The sequence below is a fragment of the Drosophila bipectinata genome, chromosome 2L (assembly GCF_030179905.1).
Source record: "Drosophila bipectinata strain 14024-0381.07 chromosome 2L, DbipHiC1v2, whole genome shotgun sequence".
NCBI classification, from domain to species: domain Eukaryota; kingdom Metazoa; phylum Arthropoda; class Insecta; order Diptera; family Drosophilidae; genus Drosophila; species Drosophila bipectinata.
In genome coordinates this window covers 2,496,008-2,521,717 of record NC_091736.1, presented here as the reverse complement: position 1 = coordinate 2,521,717, position 25,710 = coordinate 2,496,008, and the positions used below count along the sequence as shown (strand labels likewise).

At 40.2% G+C, this 25,710-nt stretch overlaps 2 protein-coding genes across 8 annotated transcripts in view; one reads left to right on the top strand and one right to left on the bottom strand.

Moving 5' to 3' along the window:
• Shawl (Shaw-like) overlaps window positions 1–13,149 on the bottom strand; it is a 40,053-nt gene extending 26,904 nt beyond the window's left edge. Inside the window, exons 1-2 of one of the 2 annotated variants that reach the window (XM_043212673.2) lie at window positions 12,679–13,149; window positions 3,901–4,303 (exon numbers count right to left, since the gene is read on the bottom strand). In XM_043212673.2, the coding sequence (XP_043068608.1) occupies window positions 3,901–3,944 (44 nt within the window). In that variant the 5' untranslated portion in view covers window positions 3,945–4,303; window positions 12,679–13,149. The remainder of the gene's footprint in view (window positions 1–3,900; window positions 4,304–12,678) is intronic. The other variant, XM_070277360.1, reaches the window with a different exon arrangement.
• Window positions 13,150–14,228: 1,079 nt separating this feature from the next.
• Mco1 (Multicopper oxidase 1) lies at window positions 14,229–24,965 on the top strand. 6 transcript variants are annotated; one of them, XR_011441922.1, is made up of 6 exons: window positions 14,229–14,676; window positions 18,169–18,500; window positions 20,410–20,591; window positions 20,646–22,739; window positions 22,798–23,730; window positions 23,788–24,965. XR_011441922.1 is itself a non-coding variant. In XM_043212682.2 (5 exons), the coding sequence occupies exons 2-5, from the start codon at window positions 18,320–18,322 to the stop codon at window positions 23,200–23,202; spliced, it is 2,862 nt and encodes a 953-aa protein (XP_043068617.1). In that variant the 5' UTR covers window positions 14,229–14,554; window positions 18,169–18,319; the 3' UTR covers window positions 23,203–24,951. The 6 variants fall into 6 exon arrangements, 5 of the variants coding, with proteins under 5 accessions (XP_043068617.1, XP_043068616.1, XP_017105674.2 ...); XM_043212682.2 differs by having other exon boundaries at window positions 14,229–14,554; window positions 22,798–24,951; XM_043212681.2 differs by having other exon boundaries at window positions 14,229–14,574; window positions 22,798–24,951.
• The last annotated feature ends 745 nt before the right edge of the window (window positions 24,966–25,710 follow it).

Sequence of the window (25,710 nt, the reverse complement as noted above, 5' to 3'; positions counted from 1 at the left end):
CGCCTGACTGAGTGACAACAGCAGCGGCAAGGACTCTCCCCAAAAGACGAAGGGGCTGGGTGGACTGAGTGGGCGGCGGATGATTGGGCGGAAGACGGGGTAAATAGGCAGCGGAAATTCGGAAGTCCTGGCCGAAGTATATTAAAAGCCCAAAAAGTTAATGAAGCGTTAGGCGCTGCAGACGAAGCCGCAATAAAGCGGTCCAAACATAAAACAGCAAAAGAGCAGGAAATTTATTTATTACTTTGCTATTTCCGCCCAGCACTCCTGCATCATCCTGCCATCCTGTTATCCTCTCTTGGCCTTTAAAACAAAAAACCAGAAGCGTTTCAAGTTGCTACTTAAACTTTTTTTTCCGGCATCTTCTGTTGGGACACGCGCAGCTGTTGATTTTAAATTGTTGTTCGCCGTGTTGGCTGTGGTTTTGTCAGCTTTTTCCCGTCTATGGCATTGTTGTTGTGGTCGGCGGTTCCCTTCTTTTATTGTTTACGTGTGTGTTTAGTGTGTGTGTGTGCGAGGCAGTGGGGAAGGACTCGGTTTGAGCCATTGTCTTTGCCACTTGCCTCTAAGCGGCTACTTGAGCAATGAAACTGGCACGAGAATTTTCATTTTACTTTTGCTTTCAGTCTTTCGTTTTTTTTTCTGGTTTCGGTTTCATGTTTCTTCTTTTTTTTTTTTTTTGTTTGCTGCAGTAAATGCTGCAGAATGCTTGTCAGCAATTTGTCAACCACACCAAAGCCCTTTGAAGTTGCAGGACAATGCGACACTTTCCCGGGATACTGCCATCCCGTCTGGCAGTTCAACGCGTAATAGGAATTCAATTTCCATTCCAGATTATAAAAAAAATTCAATTTGAAAGTTTTACTTAATTATCCTTAAATTTAAATGACTTTTCTGAGATTTGTACGTAGACTATTCCATATACAGTCAAATCCAATAAACGAATGGGTGCTTTGAAGATGAAATTGAATGGAAGGAATCAACATTCATCTTCTATTCTGTGATGGTTGATGGTTTAGCCTGCTTTATTTATTGACTGTTAAACTTTTCATTAGCCATTTCGTTTAATTCGCACACAATGGCGTGAGATTGAGGGGCAAAGAGCAGTGGAAGAGGCCAGGCATCAGAACAAATCCCAACAATGGCTGGCGAAAATGCCAGCGGAAATACATAGCATCAACAACAACAAGAGCAGCAGCAGCAGTGGCAGCAACACAAACAAACAACCAGCGGCACTAAGTATAATGTATTTGTGTTGAAAGGCAACCACAGCGGCAACTTTATTGCCTGTGTGCGTGATGTGTGTGTGCGTGTATCTGAGATACAATCAGTGCGCAATTGTCTGCGCTGATGAGCAGCTGGATCCGAGAATCACCCATCCTTAAACCGACCAATTCCCAGGACATTCCCCTATACAATATTTGCCCAGCTCCCTACTCTACTCTCCTTTTTTTTATGACAAAAAATGCCGCGTAATCACAATGATTATGATCACACATTCGGCTACACACGCTATTCCGAAGGACTGATGATGGGCGGTTGGGAAATATATGTATATAATTTCTATTATGATTGCTCTGGGAAAATGATTTTCAGTTGGTCACTCTTTTGCCAGATATGGTATGTTAATTTAGAAGATTTTACTAAACTACTGCAGGATTTGGTTATTTGAAAGTATTTTAATAAGTAAGTCAAGTCAACCATCTAATATTCCCAAACGCCTTATTATTCCTCTTCGATTTCTTTTGAATTAGACACCATCAAAAGTAAGGCCTTTTTTCTAACTTCTTTCTACCAATTATCCTGCAGAATATTTGGAATATAATCTCACTAATCATAGTTATTATTTAAAGTTTCTCAGTAACAAACTCTTAACAGAACTTAATCTACTTCACCAAACCAAACGTATTTTAAGCGTATTTTCTGTGTGCTCCCTTTAAGGCGACAACTTTCGGTTTGAATGCGAAACTTAGGAAAATAGCAAACAGCTTACAGCCAAACATACTCACAGTACAATGTATTCTATTTAATGCTCACACGAACAATGCCCAGTGTATATATGTGGGTGTATCTATGTACATTGTACATGTATTATTTGTGCTAAAAACGTCGGCAAGCTGACAGCGTGATGCCAGTCATGGCCCGCATAAGTATGCTACAAAAATGTATGTGTCTGGAAGGAGTCCAAGGAGCACACACATACACATACCAAGGACCACCACGAAGCGCACAGGCACAGGCACAGGCAGGGCTTAAACAAGCATTCGAGTAGTGTGACATATTACAACACCCCATCCCGCACCCACTTGCTGCCTCCATTGCAATCCACAGAACTTTAAGCGAAACTGAAACCAAAGCTTTCATCCATTTGATGGCAAATGTCGGCTCTGGGCGAGATTTCAGTATATTTAAGTGGGCAAGAAGCGGTGCTTTTGTACCTAGGCACTGAAAACATTTTATATTTAAAGACAAAGGGAAATTTAAAAATTAATGCACATTTTTAAAGATTTTTAAAAGAGAAGTATACATAACTTAAAAGTCTTCCAGATCTTTAATAATTTACATAGTTTTAAGTTTATAAACAATGTTTTCGAAAGCTATATTTCCTACCCACAAAATTCTGCTAGAATCCCTATTCAAGTAATTCCATGTTTACCACAATATATTTTATTTTTCCACAGAAATGTGTCAATTTAATGGCTTGCTTCATGGGCTTGGTGGATTTGAAAAATAATACAAAATAAAAACACCCAAAGCAATACAACTTTGTCGTTTGTTTTATACTGTTTTTTTTTTGTGGTCAGGGCTGTGGTTTTGAAACACAAATGGACCAAGATAGACTATATACTTTGATGATGCAATTTCAATTGTGTTGTTAATTTTGCAAAGTGCGGTAAACCGAGCCTTTAAAATATGTTAGTAGCAATAAAATTAACTCGCTTTGGGCCAAACTGTGTAGGCTTAACATTTCATTTTGAAAGCTTTAAGGACGCATTCGGTATTTTCATTCATTAAGTCCGAACTAAAAAATTGGGTAAAAGTAACCGGATTTCCTTTTAATCGCCCCTCTCGCAATGCCCATTAACGGAATCATAAATTATTAACTAGGCACGAAAATCTGCAGCTGGATAAAGGCCCTCAGCCAGAAAAGTGCGTTCAAGCAGACAAGGGCCCAGGGCCCGAGTAGCCTGGGGGATACATGAAGTATCCCCAAAAAAAAAAATGAAAGAGCACTCCCACACACGATGATGATGACGATGACGATGCTGATAATGGAGCTTACAACTCAAAGCCAGGACGGTTATCTACATGAAAATACGTACACTGACTCTGCCTCAAAAAAAAGCAACAAAAAAAACATTGAGAGGCAAGAGCCAACATTTCCTGTTGTTACACAAATTGTGAACAATTTTCCTAGTTCAGCTTTGTTTTTCTTATTTCTTGTTTTTGTTATGTTGGCAGGGAAAACCGACTCCGTAACGCCTCTATTGTTCTGCCCAAAAATATGACGGAAATACATTGAACTTTCCTGGTCCAATATCCTTCCAAACAAACCAAAAAAAATAGCAAATAAACGAAAGCCAATACTGTATCGATAGCCTAAAAGACCAATCTCAAAATTTGGGTCGAGTGCTATTGTGTACATTTATGGAGAATATTAAATCAACAGGATATGCTACGTGATTTAGGCATTGCTTAGATAAATATATAGAGACTAAATAATATATTTGAAGAGTTCATAAAATGGATGGTTGATATTCAGTAAGCTTAGAAATATAGGTTTTATTTTTTGTACAAAAATGGGGAGATTTCTCTGTAAGCTTTCGACTATTTACCATTCAAAACTTACAGATATTTACTCAAAAATGTAATACATTTATAATGAAAATAGTAACTCACCTTATTCCGCCCACATTGAGTATAATCCGATTTTCGCCATCCATGTTGCATGCAACAGTTGTGGCAACAACAGCCGCATGCCAGAGTAATTCTTTGACGGCCCACAAACAAATCGAAACACACACTTCGAGCCTCTTCGACCGATATTCAAGAGTTTCAGCTTTAAAACCTTAAATCACACACTAACCACTTTCGTGCCACACGGCGTATGAGCAATCCGTGGAATCAGCGCGGGACTTTTTAATTAGACTTGGGCGCAGGTTGCACTTTCGTAGTTTGTTCTGCACTCGCATTTGCCGGCTTTGGGTTTATGGTGTTAGCTTTGCATATCTTCCGCTTCCATCGTCCTTTTTGCTCCTCTGCTCCTCAGGCAGTGGCCCACGGCGCTTTGCTTATCCTTTGACTGAAAATAGAGGAGAGGGAAAAAATTGTTGCCAAGGACTTTAGAAAGGTTCAAGTAAGCTGGATGCCGAGTGTGGGTTAATATCCTTGCAGTAATGCAGTAATGCGCTGTGTGCCCCCGAGATACATACCCAACTACTTATAAATAAAATTCTTTATGCAAAGCAAATACTTCAGCCATAACCCCCAAAGGATGTGCAAAGTGCGGCAGCATTGAAAATATTTTCCTTTGACAAACGAAAATTAATTAGATATTTTTTGGGTGGGAAATTTCTGAAGAATTCCAAAAGCCATTAAGGCAAAAATAAATTCTTTGATAAAATTTATGCTATGGCTTTAGTATAAAGTATATTTTAGTTCTTTGATTGATAGCTGACGTTTGAAGTGAGATTCTTTCATTTTATTTCAAGGATATACCAGTTTTTAACGCATCTGTTTTTAAAAAGAATTTTAAACGTGTCATAAACCTGCTAAAATGTTGCAAATCAGATGAATGAGCCTCTTGTGATGTAAAACCTAACTCATCGTTTCACTTTGTCAAGCCAGAAAGTGATTTTAGCCTGATGAAAAGACTGACAAAAATAACGCATACGCCACGTTAGCCCCAGCAGGCAATAAGCTGAATAAATTTGAAGGAAATTTCTAAAAGAACGAATACAATACAATCGACACAAAAAAAGACAAAAAGTAAAAGTTAAGGCAGAGGAAAGTCGAGGGAAATATTGTGTCTCATCACTGCGGCAGTTTTGTGGAACGAAATTGTGGCCAAAAATTGGAGACACACTTGCATCGAAAATTCGTAAAAATATATATACATATATATTCCATTGTATATAGTACACTTTCATTTTATTTTTGGTTGGTGCTTCGGTCGCTTTAGCTGAGTATGCAAATTTTTTACTTGGCCGCACTTTAGGAGCGTTCGGACCAGGACAGGAGCGGTGGTGGTGGAGGCCGAGGGGCCATGTGTTCGCTGTCAAAATGACAAAATGTTGGTTAAGTGCGACGGAGCACAAAAGTCAGAGTAGCGCGAGAGCTGAGACAACCCAGAGAAGAGGCTGAAACCAACGAAAAAAAAAAAAAAAAAAAAGAACGTAAGAGGTAGTGACAAGACCACTCCACCGATCAACTGACTGAGTGACTGACTGACTATATAAAAAGGACACTCGACAGCGGCAAAGTTTTGCAGTCGCAATGGGAATGAGATTCCGAGTGAACAGCGACAGCCAACTGAGGGAGCATCAAGTGCGTCATCAATCTCGGCGGCGTTTAGAAAGACTTTCCATTCATTAAGTGGCTGCCACTGCTACTGGCTTTGCCTTTGCCACCAGCCACCACCTCCGACTCTGCCTCAGCCATAGAGGATTGACAGTGGCGGTTGGGGAGCAGTTCCTCATCGCTGAGTGCTTTCGGTTCGCGCTTTGTCTTTGGGCTTTCGCCCTCCCGTAGCACCAATTCTGCGGCGCCACTTCACGACTGCACCGCCTGTTAGTGGCACTTCTCAGCTGCCTCTCGGAAGGCCCCAGCCCCAGCCTCATCTCCATTCCCATGAAAAGCCTCCATCCCCAAAAAACTCCCCCCGAAATCAATCAGTTGTTCACTGAGGCCCGACATGTTCGAGGATGGGTCCTATCAAGTCCTTGGCTCGTTTGCCGTCGAGTGCCGTGCGCAAATGTGTGTTAAAGTGAATAATACGTTTTTGCCAATTTCGTATTGTGATGGAGGCGATTTATTTAAATCCCTTGGAGAGATGTTCACTTTTGTGTGTCAAGCAAGGGGCGAGGCAATCGAGCTTGCCAGTAAAAATATGTGAATCTATTTGGCAAAGAAAGCATGTGAAAATTTTAATTGAGGATGAAAAGACAATGGATAGATATGGGAAATTGCACTATAAATAAAAGTATCATATAAATCATAAATAAAAGCACTTCTCAGACATAAATCAAACTGAATCATCTACAATCTGTAGAATAAATAAGTGACCTGATTAAAATGAAAGTTTGCACTTTTCAGAATTCTCATTTTAATTGCATATATACGCCACGTCACTCATACGCCACATTAGCCGAGCTGGCCCCAAAATACAAAAGGCTGAAGGACGAGGCACGCCCAACCAAACAGTTAAATGAAAATAAACCCAGATACTACTCTGACTTTGAGAATGCGGAATGTGACCTGATGCCTGCGGGAAAAGGGAAAATTCGAAACAATGCTGCCCAAAGCCCAATCGAAAAAAAAGGAAAAGCGAAATCACAGCAAACGAGAAACTTTTAGTGAACAGAAAACTACAACGAAACTAAACAAAACCGGGCAAGTTTCGGGTCAAACAAAACATTTCCCTTTCGGTGCAACCAAATAATGTGCAAATGAAGAAGAGCACGGAAAATAGTAAAACACAAAACCCATAAATCGAGTTGCGTTTTTTTCTGTAAATTAAAGAGGCAACGGGGCCGAACTGGCGCTGATGATGGCGAAAATCAATGGCCAGGAAGCGAACTCGGTCGTCCCTCCGGCAGCGGCGTGGGAAAAGCGCAGTGGACAAGGTCAGCAGCACAGTCATTGTCCAGAGCGGAAACAGGCAGAGCCAAAAGGCAAAAAAGGACGACTGGCGGAAAGTTGTCGGGACAAACAGCAAAGGACTGCAGATCTTCGGAGGAGACAGGGAAGACATTTTCCTGGTCGACGGCAAGAAATGAGAAAAGTTGTGTCGAACCACTAGCTTACTTTGAATACTCTTTCAAGCTAATTATTTTGTAATAAAAATTAAATTTAGATAGAACTAAGTTTTGGGTAAAATTCTTACACTTTAATCCCTCACACTACTAATGTTTTGGAGGATTTACCCTTTTTACTTCCTTTAAAGTTAAAGAAATCTAAAAACTAACTGCAAAAGTAGTCATAAAAGAGCCAGGAAACTATATCTGACATGTTTGCAGGAAAAATCAAGCCAAACGACAAACAATCCACCGTCAGATGTCATCCTTGTTGTTTGTCTCTGACTTACTAGAGAATGCATTATTTATCAGTTCGCAGAGAACTTCTCGACGTGGCATTCTTTCACAAAACTTTGTGAATTCGATTCGGGGAAAAGTATGAAAATTAAAAGGGACAGCTGCAGTCATTTCGGATATTGTTGGAATTGTAACAAAAGTTTCCTATAAGATATAGCTAGGATTGAATAATTTTGTAGCCATACATACCTATCATACATTTATTTTTGCGGTAGAACCGAAAACTAGCCATGAATCTCAATTTCTTTATTAATAAACCAGCTATAACACATGAGTCCCATGCCAATGAACAACAAAAGGGCATTCTTTCTGCTCCTCCAGGACAATAAAAAGGACCTCCAATAATCCGACAGAAGAGCAAAAGGAGCATTGGGCCATGATAATGGCAAGGAATCCATAATTCGTTTGTCTGACCAGCTCCACAACATCCCCAGGCGTGAGGGGATGGACCCGACGTAATCGCAAAAACATTGGCCAAGGCAAAAGGCGACTCAGCAAATGGGGCGCCTAAGTAGATGCCGGGAACGAGGAAAAGCATGAAAAATCGAATTATGAATACGCCAAGACAAGGATGTAGGGGTGCTGGATGGTTACAGGATGGTGAGATGGGGTGGCGGCGTCATGCAGCGCATTTGAAATCATTGGCCTGTACCGAATGGGATTATCCTTAGCGCGTTTGTTGTTCAGCTTGCTTTTAGCCCGAAAATATGATTACTATTTGGCAGCAGCTTCAGCTTTATGGCTCTCAGTCCCACATGCCAGGGCGGAAAGCGAAAAGGGCCTAAAGTCGGAGCCTGTGCGAGGGGCGTGGCTGCTTCGGGGATTCACTCCCCCTGTCAGGCATTAAATAATAGGCCCTAAGAAATTGAATTGTAATTTATGCGATTTATTATTCCACTCCCACCCAACAAAGCCATATGAAATATGCTTGATGGATGCATAAATAATTAGGGAGGGCATTCAGTTTATTAGGAAAACAAACAAAAAACACATGATGCTTTTTGATAGTAATCAGCAGGAAATAAATGATTCAGTGAAAGATATTTTAAATAGCAAGCTCGAATCACTCAAGCTTCTTTCTTCCGTAATAGAGCCACGAATGGAATTGTAATCTTGAATAATAAATCAAAAACACTATCCTTCAGAAGCGTGTAAAGAAAAGATAAATGTTTCAATTGAAAACACGTTTTGCTTCAATTTTCGCCTGGAACACTCCTCGATAAATACATTTAAAAATACACACAAAAAATGTATAGAATTGTGAAATCATAGCATTAAGATTTATTGTCGACATCCGCAGCAGCTGTCAGCACAGAGTGGGATTTATGTTTTCCTTTTGATTTTCCCCTCCACTCAGCCTTACTTGCTATTTTTTGGCTGAAAAACCCATCGCATCAGTCAACTCTCATTGGCAGTTATGGCCCGGACTGTGGACCGGGTTCTCTGGGCTGTGTTTTTAGTTTGGCTATGCAACTGTTGAAAGTCTCTTCAACTGCCTGGGAGTTCTTCAACATAATGGCCCTGAAACCGTGTGTACGCGTACACATTCGAGTATAACTTATTTTTTTTCCGTCCTCCATCCTTGACTACTATTTCTTGTTGAATGCAAACATACAGCTAGAAAATTTCCTCCCTTTTTTTTCCGTATTTGACATGTAAAAATATTTGAACTATGCCAGCCAGAGTGGAAAGAGGCGTGGCATTGGCAGCCTGTCTGAGAAACTATTTTCTTTTCATTTCCCATTGCCGGCACTGCACTTATGAAATATAATGGAACATGGATTTCACATAAATAATGTGCTATGCAATATGCACACACAGAGAGCGAAACAGATCCTTCAGTGACCCTATTTCAGCCTCAACTTGTTTATATTGCTCTGGGTCACTACACACCCCCCCCTACATATATTGAAAAATATTTCATTTCATTTCGCATCGGAAATCGCAATTCGTTGGGCTGGCAAAAGCTTGCTTAGTTTCAGCCTCTGTCCCTGCTGGCCTTTAATTAAAAGCAAACATGTTTGCCGGCAAAACCCAAGGCAAACACAGCCCCTTATAGCCCCACCCATCCAGGGCACTACATTTTATTTGCCATAAAGTAAATGTTTTACGAACTTAAATTACATTTCGGCAGAGCATTTTCCAGCCCATTCGCCCAGGTGAGGCCTCGCCCCGTGTGTTTGCATCACGTGCTGGGTCTTCTGGTTAAATTATTTGCTTTCTGTCGAATCTTATGTATGTGATTTTGTTAAATTGTTCAAACATCAGTCCTTTGTGTGGTGTTTAACCTGGCAGAGCTTCATGTAAAACACATTTTATGGTTTGGACAAATAAATCCACAATAAAACTCTAAGATCATTTTACCCAAGGGGAAATACTATCGGTTTAAAATAGTAATTAAAAAATAATATTTTCTTTGAAAAACTGGAAAATATTCATACACTTGATGACATAATTGTATGCCACATGATTAGTCACAATATGTCAATATTTGAAATAAAGAGTAACCGAATAAATAGTTTCAAAGTCACTCTACTGCAACACCTTTGAAAATAGGTTGCCCTTATTGCCTTCAGAAACGATCTGCAGAATGATTGCTGCTTGTCGTTTGCTATCAACTTTTATAACTAACATAGGGTACTCGAAACCTGGGAATTCTTATCAAGCCGTCATTAAGTCATGCGGAATGGCAATCAGACCACAAGCCCATCGATGAGATCACGGCGCACATGACAAATGGCCCGGAGTTGGATGCTCGGGAGCGCATTCCTTGGGGGCCGACAAGGAATCCACATACTTATGTATATTGACTCGGTTATGTGGTGACGTCAATGGCGGGCGGTTTAATTAAATTTTCAAAGTATTTTTCATGCACTTAATTGTGTCAACGTCAGCGTCAGGGTAAAATTGTTGGACTGATGCGTGGCACGGGGCGGCAAGTGCAGCAAGGCCGGCGATGCCATTAAGCGCAGCTTCCGCAGGAGCGTGGAAAAAGGAGTGTGCGAGTGGGAAAGTGTGGGGTAGCCCCTCCTCTCTCGACGCCGGAAAGTAGGCTACACAAGTCAGTAGGTCGCAGACATGAAAGCAGCTGTTGTCAATGGCAGGCCCCCGCTTATTTTCCGATGCCCGTGGGGGCCAAAGTCCAACCAAGCCACCAAAAACCCCCGCCTCCCTGCACATGGTGACTGGTGGCCTGTCCCCACAGGCAGCCTAGCGAAATATTTTTCTAGACTACTACTGCTACTCCTCCTAGGCCACGGCTAGCTGGCAGTATTTTCTAGGAATCTCATTACTAAAGCCACTGGGTTCATTTTCCTAACCACTTTCCACTCAAGAAAGTTTACCTTTACTGACATTTTCTTCTATTTTTATATTTTTTAAATCTTGAGTTGACTTAACCTGTCATCAAAAATCAAGGTGGGCGAAAACTTTCCAAAAACTGCCAACTTTATACCATTTTTATCAATAAAGAAAAGGGCTTAAAACTTTTCATGGTTTTCGCATAAATTAATAAGGAAAACTTATAAGCATTTTTGAGCCGATGCGGTCGAGTTTGAAACTTAATTTGTAACAAATATGAAAATGAATAGGTACTCGAGTAGCCTCTTGACTAATTTGAAAAATATAAAGTTACTTATTACGTTTTCTCAATTTTTATTTTTCCATTTTCTTAGTGTAGGTCGTAGACCCTTTTGTGGCTTTTCCTTTAACTTTAAACCAATTTAACCTCATTTCTGCGTGTGTTCTAACCGGCAATTAGAATTTTATTTGTTTGCGAGTCATTTTCCAATTTAAACATAAATTATTCATATCGTGTATACGCCCCATTTGCCGCAGAAGAAGCAGAGAGAGAGACAGCAACAGAAGCCACACCAGGCCCGGGCTGGCAAATAGCTGTTCGATCAAGCGAAATTACATGCCAGTGACGACAATGACAATTGCGAAATTATAAAGCAGGCGAAAAGCCATTAAAGGACATCCCATTTGCCGACGCAACGACGAGTCCTTCCAGTCCTCATTGTCTGCTGCATTAAGCTCACGACGTGCAATAATCTCAACAATTGTAGTTTATGCCTTAATTTTTGTTTGCGTACATGTTTTATGGCCCTACTGTCTCACTCTCACTCTGCCGCCTTAATTACATTTCTCGTGGCTCGGGCTCGAGCTTTACTCCTTCGTGGTTGTCTCTTGCCCTGTTTTATGTCCTTTTTGCAGGCTTTAAGGCATCTGTGACGTCTGCTCTATAAATGCAACTGTTTTTTGCTGTTGTCTGTATTCGTGGGTAAGTTAGTGTTAAGCAGTCCTGATGTGTTTTTTTTGTTGGGTTAGTCTTCTGGTTGGCGGCTCATAACTCAATTACCAAGCATAACGGATTTTCATTGCTAGCACGAATCTCGCATAAAAGTGAAACTTTGATAAATGAGAGGAATGGCAACTGGCATTCCTTGGCGACTTCTTTTACGGCACTTTTTTGTTGGGCACTTGTGACTATTTTTAGTTTATGTTTATTGCTCTTGGTGTGTGTTTGTTGTGTTATGTTGGTGTTGGTGTTGGTGTTGGTCCTTCCACATAAAATGTCACCGTAGCTGACAGCCAACAAAAAACTTTTCGGCACTGCATGAGTGTCTCGCAAATGTATCGTGGGCATAGGGCCAATCTGAAAGGACCATAAATTAAACCTTTTTGCTGTTGGTTTTGGCCAAAAACAGCCAACTACAATGGGCAGAAGGGCAAGCCAATGGATAGTGTCTGGGGAAACTGAGAAACAAAAGACTGTGGCCCAACGATGACCCTTGAGAGAAAAAATCCATATTTTAAATAATATTCCATAAAGAGAGTACCCTAAGAATGGGAGTTAAAGTAGTTGACCCTTTAAACAATGTGTGGTTTTATTAGGTCAAAGTTCTACTAAGGATTTGGCACATGCTTCTATAATTCCTAATAAATTTTATGATAAGTTATAAAAAAACTACTAATGCAAAAAGAAACCTCTTTTAAAATCCATAATTCTCTATTAAATTATATTATTTTTGTATAAACTATCTTGCTTGTAATCTTTTACCCAAAAAATGAATTCTAATTTCATAATCCCCATAACTTATACCCGACAGATGCCATTACTATAGATTATCTCCCTATCCAGAGACGGGGACATCGGAGACCAAAATAAATTGAAGTCGGCACAAAGGGCCACCTACATGTTAGCTGATTTATTTTATGGCTCCCAGGGCAGTGCGTGAACCCGAAACAACACTTACAAAAGGAAAAACTAAGGGACAACACTGAAGTTTCTTCCGGTAAAGTACCCAAATGGAGTTAAAAAACAGAAGCCCCGTAAAAAACAAAAACAAACTAGACAACTTACCTTCCAGTAGGTCCGTTTCAGGGCTTTAATCCTTTCGGCCAAAAACTTTTGTCGACGAAAAAAATAACAGAGGCGACAGCAGATTTGTAACTTTCTGCCGTATTTTTTTGTTTCGGAAATACTTTTGGCCGCACTTTAACACTCGACAGGACGGGAGAACCTGTTAGTCCGCCGAAGGACACTGTCTCACACCACTGACTCACTGGCACACACCCGCAAACGCGACACGGATATTAAAGGCCCACTGGCATATTGGCACATATTCAGCATTCCACAGGATCCATCCGTCTATCCGTTCGCCCATCCGGGCGATGGCCGTTCGATTGTTGCCACATTAACCAATTGACCGCCAGGCAAGTGCCGTATCGAGGTTCCGCTCACAAGTCCTGCCGCACGCACGTCCTCAAGCGAACTGAATATTAAGTGAACCAGTAACCGAAACGCAACTGAACGCAGCGCGCAGCCAGCGAAAAGGACATGCCGTTCTGCCAGTAAGGACTCGTCGGCTGTTGAGTTCGTGTCTTCGGCCAGCCAGGACCAAACAACAGGATGCTGCCGGATGGAGTTGCCGAGACCCAGAGAGCCGGAGCTTTTTCCTCTCAAAGTGTGGTGAATATATTTTAGATGCACTGGGCATAATTATTCAAAATATATTCAAATATATATGATTAAACGTTCAATAACCTTTGCAAAAATGAACATAAATTTATCAGCTTGGCAACTCATTTAACTCATATTCTATTTAAAGCCAAGAAGCAATCAAGTCGAGCGCATATAGCAATTTCGCAAAAATCCAGTTTCCCCTTGCCAACCGGCAACTTGATTTCCAATATTAGTTAAGACTCTTATTCAAAAAGGGGAAAAAAGTAATCAAATCGAACAAGCATTGAGCAGACTAGACGCAGATGTCTGAAATTAAAATATCAATGCAAATATGCTGTGACAACTACAGCCAGTTTGTTTATTAATAAATGCAAAGATCGGTGGAAGCCTTAGCACTGGAAAATAAATTTTAAAAGGGTTTATACCTATAAAATCATATGTTTCATAAAAAAGGGTTTAAAAATTAACTTTAAATACCTATAAACTGTTTTTAAAATGGGATTATTATTATTTTCTATTTTTATTTTCTAATTTATGCTCTTATTTTTTCCAAGTGCAGTCAAAAATAAAGATCTCATGGAATGCCTTAGAAAAACAGGCGAAAAATTCTAATCAAGACACGGAAGCATGTCGGCAGCTTCTGAAAAGAGCTCTTAACATTCGACCAATCAGCGGAGATAAGCACAATAGAGATCTCTGGTAACAAAGTACCGCTGTTAACATGGCCAACACGGAGCGACAGGTGCGGTTTAATTAGTCGGCAAAACAGAGAGAGCTCGATTCGCTCTTTCGCTGACTCTCTTAGCCGATCGTGCTTAGCGTTATCAGCTGCCGAAGCCGTCGAAACGAGCGGGCCAAAAGGGTCGACTTCGTCATGAACTGGGCTAAAATCGCACTCAGTTTTAGCGTGTTTTCTTCGGCCGAGGTTGGCTATCTTCAAAAGCGCCTTAGCTGCATCTGTCGCGAGTTAGTTGCAGTTTAGACGGCGAGCGGTACGCATCGAGTTACGAATAGGTTTCCGGTGCGATTTCCCGGACCATTTCCCGTAAGGACTTTGCCCAGCCGATTCCGTCGTGTGATCGGGATCCGAGAGAATTCCGTGAAGCAGACCCCAGTCTGGTACCCAGGCAATAAAATTCAATCGCGTCGGTGCTAAGCAAATAGTATTTTGTGATATCATAATGCCCAGCGACGTGTGATAAGTGCAAAAACCTGCTGGGATAAAGCCACGAAAGAGCGATCTCCACCGCGGACACTGACTAACACACTTCACGTAGGCCATAAATTTATTAAGTGTGTTCCATAAAAATTTTTATAAACATTAACTTTGATATAACACGGTGAGGATCGTTTTGTGGCGAAATTATTGCTTTGTAATTTTCAAAACACTATAAGGTTTGAATTCGTTTAAGTTTTCTTGAAAAGACCTACAAGTCCTTAGACTAAAAACCTCAAGATGTCCTTTAAAACATATTTTCCTACTCTCATTAAACTACACTTTGTTTGAATTTTCACTTTCGTATATATACATTCAACAGACAAAACATTTCGTAATTTCTAAACAAAGATTATAGTTTTAAACTATATAGACTCATACGATAAGCTTATTTATCTTTAACTTTTTCAAGTAATAGGGTCCAAAATTTATTGAAGTTAGCGTGTCTCAAACATACCTTTTCTAAAGTTGAATAATTTGAAATATTTTCCCACCGTTTACGAATGGCCTTGACATTGAAAATAAATCCGATAAAACATGTCGGCGGCCCAGGCCCAGTCAAGAAAACAAAAAACAATTGCCCAGTTCATTTACCCACACAGACTACAATCAGCGACAAGAAAAATCTACTTAACCCTCAAGATTAATCTTTGAAATACATGACTTACGATTCATAAATTACCTCTGAATTTTTTCCACAAACATATACAAATCTAAAAAAAAGGTTTCTGTTTTTGTTCTCCAAGCTCCAAGGCACGTAACACAATTCAAAGTTTGTTTTGATTTTTGGTTTCTTTGTTTTGGTTCGGACCTGTAATGAAAAGCACCTCTTCATATACTGGTTCCCCCGAAGAAGAAAACCGTCTTTTGAGTGGTCAACGATGTTGGCGAGAACATGGCTTTAAAGACGGATCCCTGACATGTCAGGGATTTCCCAAGGAGAGTAGTAGGGAAACCCCCAACGATTGCCAATCGTTTCAAGCGAGTATCTCCGGCCCAACGATAAGCCGATTAAAAATCTTCCACTCCATCTCTGCTATTGCCATAATTTTTATCGCATTTCACTCTTCCCTTGCCTACCTCAACATATGGCCAACAAATAATAAAATAACGAAAAAAACCAAAAATGCGGTCAAGCGGCAGCAGCATCGGCTAATTGTTGTCAAAATAAATGGCCAAACGGAGAAGATACTCGTAAAAAAAAACGGTCTCAAATAAATCAAATTATAATAAACAAGCCGATAATTATATGTAAAAACGTGAAACGGAAGACTCTTTGGGAATTATGCAACTTTTTTATGAACGTGTTATTCGGCAGTAGGTACTTAACAGAAAAAAAAAAATATCTACACAAGTAGCTCAGCAAAAATATATAAAAGCCAACTTTGCATAACAACAATTTCTGATTGACGGTGAAATTTATTTAAAAAGAAATTGGCCATAAAGCGAACCCAAAAACATTGGTAATCTGATTATGTTGAATCAATGGAAGGCATAAATACCTCTCAGAATGCTCTTGAAAAGGGAAAAAGTCTGATTAAATAATATATTTCAAGTTGAAGTACCAACTTGAAAGTCCACTTAAGGGAACATATAAACACAAAGTAGATACTTTAGAAGGAGTATTGTTAGGGGCTGACCCCCTTAGTCATACGAGATTATTTAAAAAAAAAATTCACACATTTGGAACTTTGTTATAGGCTTCGATTATCTTATATTTTGATTGTTCCCCTTTCTCAAGATTAAATATTTAAATTGATTGGGGAATCTCCAATTACTGTGGCCACTCAAGAGGAACCGCAACCCAAGCCAAGTTCTATTTTCTAAGAAAATATATATAAATATTCATAAACTTACCGCAAAAGAAAACACAAAGTTACACATTTTACACACATAAGTGCTAATTTGCAGGGAATACCCCTGTGGGATTTTAATGAAACTCGAAATCAAATGAACACTTCTAGTCCACATGAGTCATGTCACGTGGCTTTCGCAGTTTGCGAATCAAAGAGTATTAATGTAATTGCGGCTCAAAGTGATTTTACAGTTTGTCAGAAAACCAGTCAAGACCACTAGAGAATATCATGAAAGCCGATCATAATTAATAAAGCCACCTTTGGGAAGCATTCTTGAGCCCTAATTGTGAAAAGACATGTCGTCATCGAAATATTTTGATTGATTATTGATTTGTCCGTGCCGGAGCTTCAGTCATTAAGATCTTAGTTCCGGGTCAGCAAAGTTTATTCGACAATTAAATTCCCCGCCAAATTACTTATATACTTTTAATAGCTTTTTATTGAATTTTACATTTTACGGTTTTTTCTTTTTAGACTTGAATTAAGTGCTATGTAGGCAGGGCACTTAATTCCTAATTAACGGAAGTGCGTTGGGTCCATGGGCCCTAAAGGTACTCACAGTACATAAATCTTTAAGATGTTTCAAGTGTTGCCAAATAAAACTGGAAGTCATGGAGATAGTCTTGAGAGGGTCCCAGAATTTTTACCTGAAATAACATAATAGATTTTTGAATACTCTATAAAACAATATTTTAAATTATTCTTTTGAATGGTACAAACCTTTCTATCTTATCTTTTTATTCTTATTTAATTTTTTTAATAAAATAAAATTTTAATGGTATTTCTAAAGTTCGCATAATGACAGCGTTGAGAAAACTTTATGGGGCCTTTTCTTTCGTATTTTTCTTGCCGGCATCATTTTTGTGTTTTTGCTTTTCATAATTTATGCGCAGTTTTCTTTATATGGGGCAGCCTTGGGGGGGTGGAGTGTCTCCATGGACTCCGGCGGACTTTGGCTTCTGGACGGCGGACTCGCGCCGGACGTGAGTTTCGGCTTTTCGTGAGTGTTGTGTGTGTATGTGTTTAAGAAACAGCGTGCTAATTAATTAAATTTGTACGTGCTTTATGAGAGTGTGTTGCTGGTCCAGTGTCTTGAGTTGAGCCTGAGAATCCATGTGCTGGCCATGTGCTGATAGGACCAAGCAAGGACTCACACACATCGAAGGCATCTGGCTACCAGCAAGGGTACCACGGAGCGTATGAGTGATATTTACCGTCAGGCCGTAAATCATACTTAACTTAATATACAATATATTCCCTCATATGTTTGCCCTTTCTGGCCATGTGCGTGCTTCATTCTTCTGGCCAAGGAGGTCAATAAAGGCTGCTGGGCTGGTTATAGGGCTAGGCGTGCGAATTTCTATTGATTGAGATTGGGAGTAGAGGGAAGTAAAGCAATTTTCTGTAATTGTTATTGTTAATTGGGGGAAAACTTGTTTGGGCCACGGCCTGGCCAATTTGTTTGTAAACATATGGAGAGAATTTCTAATTCAATAAAAAAAGGCTTAAATGAATTAGGACAAACGTGGCTTTAATTTCAAGGCCTCAGACCCTGGGCCTTGAACCAGAACCCGCTAAATAATATAAATTCAATAATTTTTATGACAAAGCAACACGTTTTTGGCAAACAAATAACTGGACCATCTGCCAAGCAAGTCAAATATTCAGTTAATTGGTAAAAATAAGAAAAACATTGCAATTAAATGCTAAAATTCGCTAGTTGAATAAATACATATTATAGCCATATTAAGTGTAATTTCAGACCCAACTTGTAGTAATAATAGTCAATGTTCGTTTTATTTCTCTCATTTGCAGGCAATTGGTGGTTAAAATAAACAACAACTTCCGCATAAAATTCAATAACTTCCAAAATATTCAATAAGAGACAGTCACATCCAACCAAAAAAAAGTCGAAATAAAAACAATAACCGCAAATTGAATAAGCGTAAGCCATAATTATGACCAAATGAGCCTGGCCGAAACAAAAACAACAACTACCACAAGCATTATCATAAATAATAACAAAACCAGCAACAAAATGCGGGTCATCAACAGCAGATTAAACGCGACGCTGTTAACGTTAACAGTCCTAACAGCCATGTGTGTGGGGCTGGCCAGTGGCTTGCAAACTGTAAATGAAACAAAGGGTAAGTTTAAAGATTTATTTATTAAAATTTAATTATACACTTAATATATTACAAAATGATCTTATCTGATACAAAAATGATCAATGTTTGTTTTTACAAGAAAAGATATTGCTTCAAAAGCTTGAGTTATTAATTTCACGGGTTCCAACCTTGACCAACATTATTGCCGGCAAAATCATTATCACTTGGTAATAATGTACACCCATGTGTTAGCCTTAACAATTAAACAATACATGTAAATAACGATTGCCACTCCCATGCGAAAATTAAGTACCGGCCCACCTGGCAGAAGCCTGTAACTTTGCGTAAGTCCGGCAAATAATCAAGCGAGTGCTTGATGGTTAAAACAAACGACAGGCAATCATAATAATGGACATAACGAGCCAATAAACGATGCAGCTCCGCCGCCAAAACCCGCGCACGGTCTTAACAGAAAAGGAAAAAAAAAACAGTCAATAAACGCGGCCTTAATGCTCAACTGACAGACAGCCACCTAACGGATCTGGTTATAAATAAATGTATGAAAGTACGTGTGTGTACATACTACGTATACGTGATATCTACGTGCAACATTCGCATATAATACGAATATAATTTATATGCCAAGCAGCTGCTGTCGCCCTTTTAAAAATGGGAAATAAAAATATAAACCAGGATGAGTTTAGTTCAGTCTTAAAAGTCTACTTGAAATAGATAAATGGTCGTCTAAAAATAAACTCTAAAATAGTATCTTCTATAGCCCCTCCTAAATCTTAAATTATAACATTACCCCAAATTACTTTACAATGGATATTGTTCTTTTTTTTATAAACATTTCACTTCACAAGTAATGGAATCTTTTTTGTTCTTGGAAGCAAAACAAAAACATCTTATCAGCTTATCTGATTTTTAATCGCCATTTCATGTCGATTGTTGTCGTAAAGTTAATTGTTTTTTAATTTGAGTGTATTTTTAGCTGTGATTTGCCAATCAACTAAGTTTTCTTTGAGACGTGCTGTTTGGCTAAGCCGCCTTTATGGCCGACTGTATTTATGGGCCAATGGCAAGGTCTGCTAGATTAGCCGGCCACTCGAATATTCCCCAATTGGATCGGCCATTGCTATGTCACGCTTAGTCACATAGCTTTTATAAAGGGCACTTTAATTATAATTAACTGGTCTACGGAATAAACTACTACCTACATATAACCGGGTCAGAGAATTCCACCAGATCCGGATCTTGATGGCATTTTAATTTGCATTTTATCGCCGCTTAACTGATGTGTGCACTGATTTGCATACGAATGTCGGCACTTGTCAGATTTTGCACTAGAAATCGCATTTCTTAAACGATTCAGTCAATAAATTAATAGATTGGGAACTTTTTTAAAGCCAAATTAGTGTTTGGTTAATGAGAACTTGTTCTTAATCTAAGATTATCTAAGATTAAGATATTTTATTAATGTCAAAAATAGTAAAGTTTCACAACAATTCTCACTTTCATTTTAATTAACACCTGTCGTCCAATTCATGACTCAAACTGGGAGCGAGTTCAAGGCACCCGGAGACGGGCGATTAGCACGTGTAATGATCATTTAAGTACTAATAATAGCACTCTGAATTTTGAAAGCCATACAAAGAGATTAAAGAATACAAAAGTGTGAAAATAATGTCATACATTCAATTAAATGAGTAATAAATTGTGAATCTCGGGCGCGTGATATGCCGGCACAAAAAATGGTCTTTTGGTCTCCAAATTGTTTGCATTTGTCTTTCCGTTTTGGTTGCTTTTGTTTATGGCCATAAGATTTGTATTTACCAATGGCTTAGAGACACAAAAGCAATTGTTTGCGATGACAATAGAATAAATAAATTAAAAACTCAGATACAATTTTCCTCAACGTTTAGACAAATATTATATTCTTTTTCAGTTGACAATACCATATGCCTTTACCAGGAACACAATAATACGTACCGCAAGGAACTCGGAGCTGTGTGGTTTTCTGCCAAGGATCCCTGTCTGGTATACTCCTGTGCAGCGGGAGTGGCCAAGGATCCTCAGGCTCATATAGTGGTTACCCAGGTCGACTGCAATGAGTTCTACTGCGAAGTGGTTAGTAATTCAATTAATTTGTAATAATTAATATTAATAATTTTTCCATTTTAGGGTTCTGAGCTGCGTAGTGTCGAGGGTAGCTGTTGCGGGGAATGTGTGAGAACTCACTGCCAGCACAATCACTCCCTGTATGCTGTGGGTGAGTCCTGGCACAATGATGCCGATTGCACTTTGCTGGAATGTGGCCGCCTGGCCAATGGACAGATCATCATAAACACCTACAAGAGGAACTGTCCCGCCTTGACCGAAGACTGTCCGCCATCCAGGTTGGAGGAGAGAAACTGCTGTCCCTACTGCAGACCCTTAAAGGCATCCCGAGTGGAAGAAATCGCGGAAGCTGATGCGGCGGAGTCCTCCGATGACATTTGGACCGCCGAGTTTTATCGCCAGCATCCCTGCAACCGAGACTGCCAGATGGGAGCTGAGCCCATGACCTGCCGGTACAAATTCGTGGTGGAGTGGTACCAGACCTTCTCCAAGGCCTGCTTCGACTGCCCTCGGAACCTCACAGACTGCTCCCGGCCGCACTGCGTCATGGGCGACGGCCTCGAGCGGAGCATCACTGTGGTAAACCGCATGATGCCAGGGCCCTCTATAGAAGTCTGCGAAGGCGATCAGATTGTGGTGGATGTGAAGAACCATCTGCTGGGCGAGAGCACCACCATCCACTGGCATGGTCTGCACCAAAAGAAGACGCCCTATATGGACGGAGTGCCGCACATAACGCAGTGTCCCATCACGCCGCATGCCACGTTCCGGTACTCCTTCCCAGCCGATCTTTCGGGAACTCATTTCTGGCACTCGCACACGGGAATGCAGCGCGGCGATGGGGTCTTTGGAGCTCTCATCATCCGGAAACCCAAAGCCGCCGAGCCCCATGGCGCACTCTACGATTTCGATTTGAGTGATCATGTGATGGTTGTCCAGGATTGGATCCATGAGCCGGGAGTTAGTGTGTTTGCCTTCCACCACCATTCCCGTGGTGACAACAAGCCACACAACCTACTCATCAATGGCCGAGGGCGTTATTACAATCGCATTTGGGAGGAGGCCAAGCAAATGCATCGTCGTACTGAGGAGAGTAGAACCACCCAGCCTCTGGAACCACTGCCCAAATCCCAGGTGGACTTCGTTCAAACGCTGCCGCGTCAAGCTCGCCTGGCCAAGAACAATCAGACCACCAAGCTTTTTCCAGTGCACTCCCGCCAGAAGAGAGGCAATCTAAACCAGATCCCTCTGGAATTGGTGCCTCATCAGGTCTACCATGTACGCAAGGGCTTCCGCTACCGCATGAGGATCATCAATGCTGAGTACCTCAACTGTCCTATTGTTGTGTCCATAGATCACCACAATCTTACGGCCATAAACTCGGATGGCTTCGATATCGAGGCCATGGAGGTGGGCTCCATAGTCACATATTCCGGAGAGCGCTTCGACTTTGTTCTCAATGCCAACATGGATGTGGGAAACTACTGGATTCGCTTGAAGGGCCTGATGGACTGCAGCGAGGTCTTCACCTCGGCCTTCCAGGTGGCCATTCTCCGATATGAGGGAGCTCCGGACGAGGAGCCCTCGGCAGAACTCAGCTATGCCCACAAGGCGGACGGCATCGAGCTGAATGTGATGAATCGAGGTCCTGGATATCCGGACACCAAAACTGTGGCCGAGATGCGAGCCCTGCCCATCTATGACCATGTGTCTGGCATAGACGAGGACACCCTCAAGCCGGAGGCCGACTTTAAGTTCTTTGTCTACTACGATTTCTATACGAAAAACAATCCCGACTTCCACGACAAAGACCTCTATGCCATGGACATGGAAATGACCCAAGTGAACCGTCTCTACACTCCGCAGTTGAATCACATTACCTTGGACTTTCCATCTCTGGCGTTGCTGCCTGCGAGGAGCCAGCTCAAGGAATCGGACTTCTGTAACGAGACGAGCCTGGCGGATCAGGGCATTGATTGCCGGACGGAGTTCTGCAAATGCCACCATGTGCTACAGGTGCACCTTGGGGCAGTGGTGGAGCTAATCATTGTGGACGAGGGCTTCCAGTATTATGCCAATCATCCGTTCCATTTGCACGGCAATGCCTTCAGAGTCATGGGATTGGAGAGGTTGGGAGAGAATGTGACCGTCGAAATGGTGAGGGAGTAATATTATATAATTTATTATTTAACACTTACCATTTATCATTTAACAGGTTAAACAACTAGACCAATTTAACTTACTCAAACGCAACTTTCATCATCCGCCTGTGAAGGACACTGTGACCGTTCCAGATGGTGGCTACACCATCATTAGATTCGAGGCCTCTAACCCGGGATATTGGCTCTTCCACTGCCACATTGAGTTCCATGCTGAGATTGGCATGGCCCTGGTCTTCAAAGTGGGTAACGACGACCAAATGGTCCCCGTACCCGAGAACTTCCCCACATGCGGAGATTACAATCCAGACGCCAAATCGGATGGACCCACAACTGACATCACAGGACCAGGCCAGCCAACCACTGCAAGTCCTTCCAATGCCGGAGGTGGCAGTTATGGATTGAAGCCCACTTTGGTTCTAATACCTATTTTCGTCCTTTTGCTGAAATCCCTCGGATAATGGATCACCCAGAAAGAGAGCACCCCAAACTTGCCAAACGAAATTCAGAGATTATTTATTGAAGACGATGGTAGAACCTCGAGATAAAGCCTAATTTTTTCGTGAAATTCTTTTTCTCTAGCATTTGTATATATTCCATAGAACGCATCGTTGTAAACTAAACATCTGTGATTGTCTAAGAAACCTATTTGCATAAGAAATTAAAGATAAACTATTTCTAAAAATAAAAACAAGTCGCTTTGATCTTTCTGTCACAATGAAGTAGGAGAGTCTATTCTAAATATTTTCACTTGTACACAACAACTAGACCGGGTAACACACAAGCCCTAAAACTTTTCCCAAATCTAAAAAATCAGAATTAGTTAAAATTTTTAAACCTTTCTAAAATTTATAAAAAGCTAAATTTTCGTTATTATTCTTGATTCTTGAACAATGCGAGCTAAAAAAGAGAGAACACGGTCAAAACCAATTAAAAAAGGGAGGAAGAAGTTCTCTAAGCCAATAAGTTCCAGCATCTTTCGTTTCAAGGTCCCTTACAAGAAGTGCCCATGGGCTTCATTAATATGGAAACGGCTTGCTCCACAGCAGCAAGATATGATGTTGGCAGATAACACTCCATCGACTTCTGAACCATGTTTCAAGTTAGTAATACTTAGGGAGATGGAGAGACTAGGGAGACAGCCTACCGCAGTTTTCAAACGTGCTGCATTCGGGGAGTACGAGTCTCAGAAGATGGCTGCATTCGCGAACTACATGTCGCGCCAAAAGGCCCGGGATCTAAAAATGAAATCTAGGCTTGTTAAGAAGCGAAAGGAATTTTTAGCAAATATTGAAATAATTAAGAATGAGAATGATACCATGTTGGAAAATGGACAGGACTTCAAAAAAGTAATTCTCAGAGAGATGAATCGACTGGGGAGACAACCTTCAACCAACTTCAAAAAGGCTGCGAAAGAACCAAAGGCAGTTTCCAACAAATATTTACCTAGTTGCTTTCGACTATGGACATCAAAGTCGAAGAAAATCGATTCAAAAACAATTTCAACTGTCAAAAATATTTCGGCTAAGAATTCTGAATCTTCGGTTCTCTCCTTGATGTCATCCAATCGGAAAAAAGCTTCTTCAAATGATCTATTCCAGCAGCAACATGGGGAAGCAACAACAATGATGGAAACTGAAGCAAACGGGCAGGATATGAAGGGAATAATATTTAGGGAGATGAAACGACTTGGTAGAGAGCCTACTAAAGAGAATCAAATTGCCGACAAGACTGCCATGTCACAGAAAAGGCAGTTTTCTCAAAATAGTCGGCCATTTGGATGGTCCTATCACTAACCATACAGCATATAGACAACCCATTTCATACAACGAAAATGGACGCGAAAATTTCTTGCGACAGGCCCCAGCAGGCCCCAGAGCGGATTTCTTACGCTCTTTTACGCTCATCGTTCGTTCATCTTACGCTCATTCTCGCATTAAATGTTTTCTGTTTCTCAGTCTCTAAACGGAGCGCGATGAAGAAGGTTGGCCTGCGCTTCGGTTGATCTTTGTGTGTATGCGTGTCACACATTCACATACACGGGTGTATGTGTGCGTGCGATTTCGTTTCGAAGCCAGCGCACAAAATTTTGATTTTTCTTACTTTTCAGGCTTGCTACCCTAACCAAATTCGGGTATTCGTTATTTGATGAAATGACGAAAGAAATTATATTATTTTTTATATTATATTTTTTATTATTTCAGCATACATTTTTAATTTATTTAGGAATAAGATTGAGTGTTAGTAGTAAATGATTACTGTATATATATTTTTACGAATCATTAAAAATGAATATGAGAAAATGAGAAATGAGAAAATTTCAGAGTATATTTCAGTCGGAGTCACTTAAAACGCCGATTGCTTTTAAGTTTTTGTTGTTCTGCAAGAGGCTTGTGCATGCCTACTCTAACGATGGAATGATTTTTAGGGGAGGGTGAAGACACGAAAACAGCTGATGGAATTGTTTACCTTTTTTGTTTACAATTTTTCAGGCACTTGTTATTAATTTGGGTTATTGTGAGATTTAATTAAATTATTGTCGTCAATTTAATAATTTCCTTATATATTTTGGAACTTTAAAAAAGTCGCCGCTCGAATTTTTTACAGATATACATATATTTGTATATATATACATACATATTTACATTGGTTTTCTGATACCTCTTGCAGAACAAGAAAAACTTAAAGGATATAGGCGTTTTGAGTAACTCCGACTGAAATATACTCTGAAATTTTCTCATTTCTCATTTTCTCATATTCATTTTTAATGATTCGTAAAAATATATATACAGTAATCATTTACTACTAACACTCAATCTTATTCCTAAATAAATTAAAAATGTATGCTGAAATAATAAAAAATATAATATAAAAAATAATATAATTTCTTTCGTCATTTCATCAAATAACGAATACCCGAATTTGGTTAGGGTAGCAAGCCTGAAAAGTAAGAAAAATCAAAATTTTGT